This window comes from Protopterus annectens, chromosome 1.part1, assembly GCF_019279795.1.
Source record: "Protopterus annectens isolate FY-2018-M chromosome 1.part1, PAN1.0, whole genome shotgun sequence".
NCBI lineage: Eukaryota > Metazoa > Chordata > Ceratodontiformes > Protopteridae > Protopterus > Protopterus annectens.
In genome coordinates, this window is record NC_056726.1 from 1060933883 (window position 1) to 1060947224 (window position 13342).

At 41.1% G+C, this 13342-nt stretch overlaps 1 protein-coding gene across 1 annotated transcript in view; it reads left to right on the forward strand.

Moving 5' to 3' along the window:
- Nucleotides 1-7950: 7950 nt before the first annotated feature.
- The window catches only part of LOC122808933 (NXPE family member 4-like), a 575570-nt gene continuing 570178 nt past the window's right edge, over nucleotides 7951-13342 (forward strand). The window contains exon 1 of the mRNA XM_044080072.1: nucleotides 7951-8094. Within this exon, the coding sequence (XP_043936007.1) occupies nucleotides 8011-8094 (84 nt within the window). The 5' untranslated portion in view covers nucleotides 7951-8010. The remainder of the gene's footprint in view (nucleotides 8095-13342) is intronic.

Below are 13342 nucleotides of genomic sequence, written 5' to 3' on the forward strand. Positions count from 1 at the left end.
GGCATACTCTTGGTTTACAATGAGGACACTGACTGGTTTGCCCAATCAGCATGCTTGTTTTCGAATATGAAATTAGTTTCATTGCATAATTGCAAGCAGACAATCTGGAACATTGTTGAGACCTATGAACTTATTTCATTTCAATTTGGAAAGCACAGTGGCCACTCGATCATAACTGATAACCTGTGGTAAGGCTAACAGGTGCCACAGTTAGAGGGGAAATCACGGTGGAGATATGGTATGCAGATCCATGAACTGCAGCTAAATTTATGAACAAGGGTAGTACCAATAGTTCCTATGATGGGAGGTGGATACACTATAGGAGATAAGTTGACATCTGAACTGGAGGCTACTTCTGAGTTTTCTAATGTCACTAAAGAAGAGATTGTGGTCTTCCTTAGATTAGGAAGCAATTCTAAGTTCATAACTGAACCTGTATTTTCTAATTATATACCTGAAGATCTTCATTAGCACTTTAAATTTTTTTTGCAAAGAATAATAAGCTTCTTGTTTCGCCATTTTAGAGTTGAATTACATGGACAGATGGTTTATTTTTAAATATATTAACCTCTGCATGGGAAAGTACTTGCCCCAGGCATCAACCACTCTTCATCACTTAACCTTTCACTAAGTACTGATATAACATAATAAAAATGTTTCTTGGTCTGATAGCCCACAAACTGAATTACTATGCAACATTCTTATTGAATTAATCTTTAAAATGTCTGCTTTATTTTGATAATTTCTCTAATGAAACTCTGCATGTAATGATATTTCTCTGCTGAATTGCTTTCTCACTTTGTAACACTTAATTGAATACATTTTGAAAATTATTTATTCTTTTCGTATAACTGAATATGTTTACATATCTATTACTGTGCATACATTATATAACTGTGTTTATTTACATTGCCAGCTGCACAGGCCATAAGACATCCATTATTATACCGTATCTTACTATTATGGAGCCGCAGCAGGGCTAGCCACCCGGCGGTGTAAACCTTGGCTCGAGATGATTGTCACTGTGGAAGAGACATCCCAATCCCATGTGCAAAATGGGAAAAGGGGTAGAAGATGGATGGATAGATGGATCTTACTCTTATGGAGCATTCTCCGGGACTCCACTTAAAGAGGGCCTTTGATCAGACTATCCAGGTTAACAAATGGGAGTGAATGAATGAATGAATAAATAAATCTCACAGCAGGTGAAAATAGCCAGTTCCCTACACTCTTTCATAAGAAAGTAGAACTCTTGAGGCATATGCCAAAGCAAGCGCATAGAACTCAAAGGAGTATGCTGGGATATGGGTGTCAGATATGTCTGGTACATGGACTGGGCCAATTTTGTTTGTCCAGGATATATATGTAAGTAGTAATAAGTTCAGTTTAGACTAATCCTAAAGTAATATAAGGTTTGTATAGGTGTAAGTGCTCATACTGAGGGCGAAGGTAACATTAGGTTATCAGATTTTCCCTGAAAAGTGGAGAAAAGGAGGGTGGAGCAGAAGGGGAAGTAGTTTGTAACGACAAAGTTAACATCAGTGGTGGAGACGGGGACGATATGAGGTATGACGTTGGCGTTTACAAATTCAAGGAATCTATGGATATATTTATCGGCAGTTGTACAGGTTTGACAGTTGAGAAAGAGGTAACAAAGTCTCCCATAAAGATGGTATTAGGGTCAGCAATTCAAACTCTTCTATGATCAGTAGGCTTTCCAGCATGACTCTCCTAAGGTGCCGCCCCAGCATGACTCTCCTAAGGTGCCGTCCCAGCATGACTCTCCTAAGGTACCGTCCCAGCATGACTCTCCTAAGGTACCGTCCCAGCATGACTCTCCTAAGGAACCGTCCCAGCATGACTCTCCTAAGGAACCGTCCCAGCATGACTCTCCTAAGGAACCGTCCCAGCATGACTCTCATAAGGTGCCGTCCCAGCATGACTCTCCTAAGGTGCCATCCCAGCATGACTCTCCTAAGGTACCGTCCCAGCATGACCGCTGTTCACTGAGTTTTTAACCTCCTCCACCAATGCCAAAGTCTCCAGCACCCCCCGCTGTGCTATGATAGTGTTTCCTTATGATATTCATACAGATAAGCATAATAACTGGCATTGCTGCAAACTTAGGTAAGCTTTCTTCATTTTGTTTAGTTTTGTTTCAGCCTTATGCTGCTTGTGTACTGTCATTGTTTGACTGGGCAGTGCCCCCTCCCACCAGGATCTGGATGGGCATGCCTCCTGACCCATCTGTTTTTTCAGTGTGCTGCAAGTCCTAGTCATAGTCCCTACCAAGAATTGACTGTTAGAGCACCTTAGCAGCTTATCTTCCACAGTCTCCCCCAACAGAAGACAAGCAGGTGGAGTCTCGTCACTGGCTCCAGCACGTGTCCATGCTACTAAAAGAACATGGGCTGCCTGGGGCTCATTATCCACCTGTCAATCAAGCAACAAGTCTGGTGTAAAAATTGGTAACACATATTTTTGTCAAGCGTTGTATAGATTTGTTATGTAGAATTGCGTGATACTGTTTGGTTGTACTTGTTGTAATACACATAATTCTTTCTGTACTAATATTGATTCTGAATTCAGACAGTTTAGAATAAAAGCAAAAACAAAACCATGACACCAAGCCTCTACTGAAAGACCACCACTTTTTCTCCTGGTGGTCTTTCAGTAGAGGCTTGGTGTCGTGGTTTTGTTTTTGTTTTGGTTTTTTATCTTTGCACTTTTGTGGTTTCTAGTTTAGAATAAACAAATGGAAATGACTTGAATTTTCTAATGTGACTTTTCTGTTTACACTGAGCGTGTGTGATCTTGGAGTTGGTATATTTATTAATCATTGATGTGGGGGTAAATGTAACATAGTGGGGTGCAGCCCCGTGTAAAAATGCTTCTGTTTTCTGTTTTCTTTGATGTTGTGATTTGTGCTGCTGTTTACTTGTATTATTTTGTGGTTTTGTGTTTAGCCATTAGATATATGGTTATGAATCCCAATGTATGTTTAGTGTTTCCTTATGAAATCATAAAAAAAATTCTTCACAGGTTAAAAAAAAGAACATTGTACAAACTTTCTAGTACTATGCAAGTGGGGATATGTATACAGCAGTGCATGCAGATGGATGTGACCTCCCTGACCTTTAGCAATGAATTGAACATGTGCCCACACAAGATGCTTTGGTCACTAAACCGTTGTTGGAGAATAGACAGAAACCTCACTGGATTGAAGACAGCAATAGTTGGGAGTCACAGTGGAGTTTTCAGAAAAGCCAGTGATGACTGCCAGTGCACCACAACAGTGTGTGCTTGGTCTCTTATTGTACAATGTGTGCATGCCATACAGTGGAGCAGACGTGGATATCTTACTCCTACACTACTATATAACCTACTGTAGAGAATATATGTTACCTGTTCCTAAAATTTGTAGTGTACGTGTACAAACTGCTAAATTTATCTGAGTGTCTGTGTACAACACATTACATGGTCTAGTGTGCACTGGAGTTTGTCTACCACAAGCAGACTTCTGTGTGGGGAAAACACCTGAAAAATCAGAGAGATCTAAGAACAGCAGAAGACATAAGGACATTTTGGGGTGTCTTTCAGCTGGTCAAAATTCAGATGGTCAGTTTCCCCTTGCTTCTACACTATGTTGAACTTATTTGGTTGATGTATATAAAATCAAGGGAAAATGGATTATCTGTGTATATGCACATGTGTGTGTATGTGTGTGTGTGTGTGTGTGTGTGTGTGTGTGTGTGTGTGTGTGTGTGTGTGTGTGTGTGTGTGTGTGCGCAAGTGTTTGAATATGTGTGTGTCTCTGTGGGGGATTTGGGTTCTGGGGGTGTTGCTGGCTGTTTGTGTGGGGTATAGATTTTTTTCCTTATTCCTCACTGCTATGTGATCTCAGAGTTAGCAGGGCATGTGGAAGGCACAGGAAAAAAAATTTTTAATGTCTTTTTGACATTATATCAAACTGATGTAGTGTGCTTGTTATACCGAAATGCCAAATTAGTGATATTCAGTGTTTCAGTACAGACCTAAATTTTATACCACCCGCATCAGTGGCTGTGTCATGGTGTGAAACCTGCGATGGCCCATAGGCAGACTCTAGCTACAACTAAGAAAAATCTGGTTAGAAACAGAATACAGATGGTGGGTAAATAGGGGGAGGTCAAATACCCCCTGTGTGTTGCCCTCCCTGGTAAGGTCTAACCATAAATCTGTCTCATTTGAAGTAACAATCAGACCTGACACTCCCACAGGAGCAAAAAACAAACATTTATCCAAAGCAAACTACAGCCTACTAAGCGATGGTATAAAAAGTTTCAACCCCCTGTTAACACAGCCAACAATAACCCCTATGCAGAGGAGTACACAAACCCATATAGCCACTTAAACAAATGCATTGACTCAGCTGTACCTAACAGGAACAAAACCAGGTCCTCTGAAAAAACAAGCCATCCTGGTGGACTGTATATATAAGTAAGTTATATAAGAAAAGAAAGAAACTGATGTCTAAGAACAAGACGGAGCTAACTCAGCAGAGGAAGAGTACCTTCCATGGCTTGAACAAACAAACTGGATATCTTGTAAAGTCCTCTGAAGCTAATTACAAAGCTTAGCATCCCTAACTAAGGACAGCCATAAGGCATTCTTTAGCTATGTCCAAAAGCTAAAAGGGAATGCCCAGCTATGTGCTCAACTTGTTGTGGATGGTACCACTCATTCCGAACCTGAGGAAATTGCCAGCCTGCTAGCTGATGGATTTGGTGCAAACTTCTCACACACACACACACACACACACACACACACACACACACACACACACACACACACACACACATCCCCACCAGCCATACCCCAGAACATATCTGACACCAGTCCTCTGCCTAGTATCTCCAAAGAGCAGGTCATGTCCGCACTGTCCAAGACAAAAACACATCCTCTATGAGACCAGATAACATCCCAGGCTACTTACTAAACAATCTAAAACAAGACCGAGCAGAACCAATTGGGACTCTGTTTAACCACACCCTGAGCCCTAGCTTTGTTCCAGCAGAGTGGAGAACAGCAACAGTAATCTCCTTGCACAAAGGGGGCCCATCAACCGAACCTGGGAACTATAGACCCATAAGTCTAACCAGCCTTATCTGCAAGGCCATGGAAAGAATCATCATGGACCTTATCAACAAGGACATAGGCGACCTTCTTACTCAAGACCCAACCCAGTTTGGCTTCGTAAGGGTAGACATGCTTATTAAACCTGGTGGACTTCTTTGAGGATGTCACCAAAGTCCTGGATGAAGGAAAAACAGTACATACTGCCTATCTTGACTTATCCAAAGTTTTTGACACAGTCCCCAACTTAGGTATCATTGAGAAAATCTCCCAACTGGGGATTAACCCTTACAACACTAGATGGATAGCCAACTGGCTCACCAACAGAACGCATACTGTCAAAGTTGGGGATTCCACCTCAACCACTAAACCAGTTACCAGTGAAGTACCATAAGGATCTGTGCTGAGCCTTGTACCATTTAGAATCCATTTCTGGGAAGTCCAGGCGAAAGCCTGTGGCTTTCCAAGTTTGTTGATGATTGCAAACTGGGCGCAATCATTGAGTCTCCCAGCAATGTCAACATATTACAAAAAGGGCTAACATAGACAAATGACTGGTGCCAAAGCCAGGGACTAAAATTAAACAAACAAAGTGCATTTATTTATTATTTATTTATTTTACATTTGTTAACCAGGATAGTCCGTCTGGGTATGAGCCCATTTTCAGCAGAGGCCCGAGGAGAAAAGCTCCAGAAATACAATTTACATAGCGTTAATATGAAAGGAACAGATGCATTGATGTGAAAAGAGAAATACAAATGTACAATTGGCATCGTAGAGAAATAACAATTATGAGAATAATGAATAGTACACATTGATAAATAAACATCATAAACATTTGTTTATGGAGGCATGAGTTGTTTTTTTTTTTTTTTGTTTTTTTTTTATATAGAAGGTATTTAAGAGAAAAGATTACCTTTTTAAACAGGATTAGTATAAACAGAGAAAGAGGAGAAAGGAGTTAGAGGAAGGGGATACATAAGGACTGAAAGGATAGATTCATAGGGGGGAGTTAGCCAGGGTTAATACAGGAGCAGTTCCATTTGTTGTATAGTCTTTTAGGTGTTTCTTAAATTCAGTTACTATCCCAAATTCCCTGCAAATTGCAATATTGACACTGCCCCCTTAAGCTCAAACTCAGTGGTGTGAGGTTTGGGAACACAGCTTGATAGCAATCTAAACTTTGATCACCATGTGTCTAAGGAAAGCTTTCTACGCTGTGCACTTCATAAGTAAGGGCATCGCATCCAAGACTAAGGACATTATAATTCCTCCATACTCAACCCTCATCAGACCATTAATAGAGTACAATGCTGTCTTTTGCATGTACCTCACTAGACACCTGCAACAGCAGGAGAGACCACAGAGACTTCTCACCAAGAAAATTCATTGCCTCCAAAACATGAGCTACATGGAAAGACTGAAAGCCCTGTCACTGTACTCTGTATCTTAAATGCTGGTGAGAGCTGACTTGTGCCTGGCCTACAGAGCAGTCTCAGACCTGCCCTAATGGAAACGCTGCACATCTGCTAATTAAATGGGACAAGAGTCACTCGCTCCAGAGATCTTAACCTAACCTGCGACATTAACAGAAAGAGCTGGAGAGATAGATATCTTCCAGAGACTGACACTCCTCTGGAATAAACCCCCAATTTATGTCAAGCAGAGCTCCTCAATGACCCTATTCAAGTGCAGCCTAGAGAACTAGATGGGAGACTGTAAGTTCATCCCGGGGTGGCACCTGTGTCCCTCATGAACAGGAGTAGTTGGTGCTGATCATAGACTCACTGTGCAAATAACGACCATCTAACCAAGGTCAGTTAGGGAACATGGATATAACATGGCTAGGCTTGTAAAGGCCCTAGGGCTGTTAGTGTAGTACCTCCTATGAACCTATGAATGCTACGATTTATTGTTGCAATAACCCAGCCAGAAGGCTCTCCTCATGTAGGTGTCCAGACACCAGCTGGCAAACACAACAGAGTTACATCTGCTACAGTGTTGCTGTAAGGATGGAGTCCACATTAATGCCATGAATACAGTAGTGAAATATCTCTGTGGTACATTACCAGTTTCACTGGTTCTTTTAAGTTACCATCCTGTGACCTTTCTCCATACCTCTTGACCTCTTAGCTCAAGAAATCTGGAGAAAAATCTAAAATAATGGAGGACAAAGGTTCCATGAAAGTTGCTAGAGCGCCTCTTTGGACCTCTTCAAGAGGAACCTTGATGATTGGATGGGAAAAAGGAAATTCACCCCAGGGATCACGTCAGTCGCCCTGCTAGACAGGGGTCCAGGAAAGTAAATAATGTGGGAAGAAATAGCCAGGGAATTGTTATGGCTAGGCTTGTATAGGCCCTAGGGCTAATAGCCTAGTACCAACCTATGAACCTATGAACCTCGACTAAAAGGTTTTATGTTAGCATGTAATTTCCAAAGGATATGAAATCTGAAACTCAAATGCAAGTTATTATTTAATAACTTTTTTCCAAAACATAAATAAATGTATAGAATCACACAGGTTTTATGGGTAATAAACCAAAAATATGAGGCAAAACTCTAGACAGCACAAAGGTATGCCTTACCCTTCTGTCCAGTCATGTCATTGTGATGAGATGTATAACGGTTTCCCACTTTTAAAAGATGGGCACAAAAGAGTTTTTCAGCGCCTCTCCTAGATCTCTCTGTAATTAGTAAGGAGACGTGCAGAACTCAGTAACTGAAATGACTTGCCTGGGCAGTTCTGAGGTACAGGAAGTGGGACTTAAGTTTCAGCAGCCTGTGTTATATCCGCCTGAGTTTACTGCACTAGACTCATGTAACTGAACATTTCCTGATGTTTTTCAGTTCATCATTGTGTGCATGTCTCATTTGTCCAAAACTGCAAGGAAACTATGAGAGCTCGGACCAAAATCATCATGCTCGGCATCTTTGTATTTGGAAATGTCATGATTTTAGCCTGCATTCTACAGAACTTGGTGAGTATCGAAGAGTTAATGAGAACTTTTTAACAGCATCGGATACATGATAATTATGTAGGCCAAGCTCCCATTAACCAAAAAAAAAAACCCTTTGAGTGGAGTTCTGGTTACAAGTTCCCATTAACTTTTACTTGTGACTATAGGCAGCTGTTTGCATTTGCTGGATCCTTTTTTTTTTTACTTCATAATCTAAACATTAACTGTTTTGTTTATTTACTTATTCTTCCTTCTTGTCTCTGTACTCCAGAGTTACTATTTACTGCCTTTCCTAGCAGGGACTGATTCCAGAGACAGCGGTTGTGTGTAACAGTTAGTGCAGAGAATTAAGGGTATAAGCTGTTGTTGAGTCGCTCCTTATAGCCCCAGGTTCAATTCCATGAGTCTGCCTTTGCCTAGAGTGTAACTGTACCAGTCACGTGACTTGATAATGCTCTTCGGAAATTAGCTCCTCAATGACCTTTTGGACTATATACTTATTATCTACATGTAACTCCACTACAGGTACTAGAGCACATCTGGTTGGATTGCTCTTTGGTCTCTTACAGATTCAAACCTATAATTGAAAACCTCTGCTTGGTGATTCATCACAGTTGTCTGGTTTGATGTGCTGCACTTTATAAAGAAATTGGGATGGCTTGTAGCACAACAGTTACTACTAAAGATTTCATGTTGATTGTAAGAGTTGCTGAAACGGGCTACTGACTTTTTAGCTCCATAATCAGGGGCACCAGTGAAACCAGCGCGGACTAAGGCCCCCCAAATGGGACCAGATTGTTAAAAGCTCCTCTTACACACTTAAAACTTGCTACAATAATAATGTTGGCTTTAGCATGCATTCTCTGAAGGATATTGACTTTGAAACTCATTTTTCAGTCATTATTTAGTGACTGCCATCCTCAACGGCTTGGCAGAAAATCAGGGCTTTTAGGAGAAACAAAAAAATAAAGCGAGTGAGGTACATTTTGGGAACTCAGGAGTATAACCAGAACAAAGAGTTCAGTACCATGGAGTGATAGTTTTTAACTTGGCTGTAGGACTTCTAAGCAGAACACCAGCTGGGATTGCACTGGAAGTTACACTTGTCAAAACTAGTAAGTAGCAGTAATAAATGCTAGTTAATATAGCTAATGATAGTGTTGTAATATTTGTAGGATTAGGAGTTTTGTTAACACAGGTTAATAATGTACCTTTCTTGTAAATTACAAGCAGTTATCATGGGTTACACAATGATAGTGACCCGTACCCTGACTATCGGTCCAGCCATTATTTTACACTCAGTTTTACTGTTTACCAAGCATCAAAAAACAGAAAAAAAAAGTGTCTGTGTGTGTGTTTCCATGTATGTGTGCGCGTTTGTTTCTGTGTGTGTGAGTGACTGCATGCATGAAAGCAGAATGTGTGTGTGAAAGCCAAAGAGACTGTGTATGTGTGTATAGAGTTCGGACTCATCAAAGGAAGATCTTGCCGTTGAACCTGGTTGACTTCTTTTAGACTGTCTCCAAGACCCTGGATGAGGGAAAGTCAGTACATACAGCTTACTTTGACTTGGCCAAGGCCTTTGACACAATCCCCCACTCGGGCATCATTGAAAAGCTAACAAAACTTGGCGTAAATCCCTATCTCATCAGATGGGTGGTGCTAGCTTTAAAATCTGTGTTGGTTACATTTCTAGTAATCATTTTAAATCGAGTTGCTGGCTACTGAGACTTCTCTGCATACATCAACTGGACATAAGCTGATTTAAGTATATTTTCTGCACTTATTTAAGATTTGAGTGAGTAAATATTGTGTGTCTTGCATTCAGTAAATATTGTGTGTGTCTCTGAATCTCTGCAGTAGTTCCCCACCCACCCTCCTTGTTTCTTGTTGTGGTGTTAATCTTGGTGGCTTTGGAATTGCCCGCCCCTGCTGTAAATCTCTTTTTGCACATTCCTCATGGACCCATCTCATTCGCTCACTCAACTGAGTACAGTGAGATCATATTTTGATTTTGGATACTCTTACCAGTCCCATCTCTTCTGCAGTGTACAGAGAGAGCACTTGGGAAGGGCATTCCCCTATAATATCGTAATCTGCTCTGTTTCCTCCATCTAAAAAAATAAACAAATAAATAAATAAATAAATTTTTGCACTTCATCTGCCTTACTGTATTTGTGTTCCTTCCTACTTTATTACCTTATTTTGCTTTTGCCTCTTTTAACATTTTAAAGTGGAACCTGTGTGTTGAGAGACAGCCTTACAAGACTATCTGCAAATATATAGAGCTGAGTATATTTTTCTGTATTATTCTGTATTATAGAGCTAAATTGTTGCTTAGATATCTGTTGTCTTACTGTTCTGCAAATATACATAGATCAGTATATATTTTTTTGGTTTTATAATTTGCACTGTGATTCCTCACATCTCTGTTGAAACTGGTCCCCCCCCCCCCGTTCTTGGTTGTAGTTTAAATTTGGTGGCTTTTGCAGTGCCCGCCCCACTGTAGATTTGATCTAGGACACTCCCCCAGTCCCATCTCTTTACCGCATTCTACCTAATAAACCCTTTCTGCACTTGCTTTTAGTCCTTTTTAATTTAATTGCATTTTTTTCAAACTGTGTGTGGACTAATATTGCTACATACTCAAGTGTGCCAGCTTATACTGCATGTGAATTGTTTTTACTACTGTTTTTGCTACTTTTCTGAAAAAAAAATGTATCTGCTTTTACTGTATTTGTGTTTCTTCCTACTTTATTTTGCTTTTGCGTCATCTTAAAAGTACTCAATTGTATTTATTACTGCTTGGTGTATCTAATTCTAAGCCTTTTAGTTTAAGCACTTGGGCTTCAGACCAGTTGTTTTACATTAAGAAGGTTTGTGGTCTGCACTGTGGTGGCAGGACAGGTAGCTTACATCCTTCTAAGTTTGGAACTGCTGATTGAGGGCTCAGTGTCTCTTATTCTAAAAGTGTATTAATTCTGGTTTAAGCGCTTGGGCTTCAGGCCAGTTATTTTACATTAGAAGGGTTCGTGGTCTGCACTCTTGTGGGAGGAGAGGCTGGACTCTGCCCTTCTGAGCTGGGAATTTATGGTTAAAGGCTTATAGTGCCTGCATATATGAACTACTTCTTACTGAAATTGGTACACCTTGTTTGCTGTAGCATAGACTAGATCCAGGCCTGCTGAATCTAGCTTTGTTTGTATAACTTGAGCACTAATCCAGGCATTCTTTAAAGTATTCAATTGTATTTATTACTGCTTGGTAGTAACTTGATTAAAGTGTAGCTATAATTCTAAGTCTTTTGGATTAAGCACTTGGGCTTCAGACCAGTTGTTTTACATTAGGAAGGTTTATGGTCTGCACTGTGGTGGCAGGACAGGTAGCTTACATCCTTCTAAGTTGGGAACTGCTGATTGAGGGCTCAGTGTCTGTTATTCTAAAAGTATATTAGTTCTGGTTTAACCACTTGGGCTTCAGGACAGTTATTTTACGTTAAGAAGGTTTGTGGTCTGCACTCTTGTGGGAGGAGAGGCTGGACTCTGCCCTTCTGAGCTGGGAATTTCTGATTAAAGGCTTATAGTGCCTGCATATTTGAACTGTTTCTTACTGAAATTGGTACACCTTGTTTGCTGTAGCATAGACTAGATCCAGGCCTGCTGAATCTAGCTTTGTTTGTATGCTTGTTGTTTGCTTGTTATTTCCCTGAAATGCTAATTCCACCTAAAACGCGACTTTTCAGCGCTTCTGCAGATCCCTAGTGATATCTGCATTGCTTACTGTACTTATTTCCTTGTTTCACTTGAAAGAAAGTTACTGTTTGTCATTTTTGCATTTAAGTTACCTGTAACACATTGCATTTAAGTTATCTGGCACTTGCCCACTAAAGCAATTATATAAGTCAGCACTAAAAAATTAAAAGCACTACACCCTCACAAACTCCCCTTGAGTACCTTGTTCCCCATTAGCCCTTTTTTTCAATTATAAAGGAATTCCCAATACTATTCTAGCATGTCCAAAGGTCAGTTGTCAATCTCCTCACCGGTCCAGCTGGTGAATCTGGGAATCTTGAGGCAATGTTACAACTGCCTCATGTACACAGACAACCCTCTCCTCCTCCCAACAAATTCCAACACATGTGAGAGATGCAACCATATAGCCATACTGGAGGCTAAGCTCTCTCAACTCAGTACTGGCGTAACCAGTCAGGAGGAGAAGGAAACCACACTCACTACAATTCCAGTCTCACATAGACCTACCACGACAGCAAACCAAACACATAAACACACAAAAGCATACTCGGAGGCTCTAAATAAAAATCTGCCTAAGCAGCAGAGACCTCCAAAGCAGACACTCAAGCAACCGCTACCCCAAAACAAAACATGTACAACACATAGCTCACAAAGCCAGTGTGCCAAACAGTCACAGCCCTTAAGGCTAAACAACACACCTGATATACTTGTAATAGGTGACTCTATCGTCAGGCACACTGTCGTCCTGCTCACCAGGCTGAACAAGGAGAAGGTCACGGTGAGCTGCCTGTCGGGTGCTAGGATCCACCACATAACACAAGCACTCAGGTCACTCCAAGGCAAGTACAAATATGACTCAGTCATTGTCCATGCTGGTGTGAATGACCTGAGACGTACCTCCCTGGACTACATGAAAAGAGACATAGAGGAGCTCTCTAAGCATGTAGCCCAGGCCGGTATGACCCTGACCTTGAGTAACATCTTACCTTCACCAAGAATGATGCCACAATATGAAGACAAGATGATCAATTTCAACAATTGGCTTAAGTATTGGTGTCATTCAAAGGGGATTCAATGCCTGTCAGCCTGGGATGACATGCTCGACAAGCCACGATGCTTCGCTAGGGACGGCTTGCATCTGTCACCCCTGGGCTTTCGGATATTGGCAAAGGCTCTTGCTATCCCCATAGTGCCTTTTTTAGGCAAGGCTCAAAAGACAAACCCACCTCCATAGGTATCACAAGGGATAAGAAACTAAGAGTAATGCTACTCAATGCCAGAAGTCTAAACCTCAAGATGCACGCACTCGAAACTCTCCTTAGCATGGAGAACATTGATATCTGTGCAGTAACAGAAACCTGGTTCAAGGCTCCCGAGAGCACCCCAGCACTACCAGGTTATACCTCATACCATGCTTTTCGCCCCAAAAACTTGGACCGAACCACAAAAGGAGGGAGTATCAATATTAGTCAAAGATACCCACACCTCCAGGTTGGTGGCACAGCACGAAGCATCAG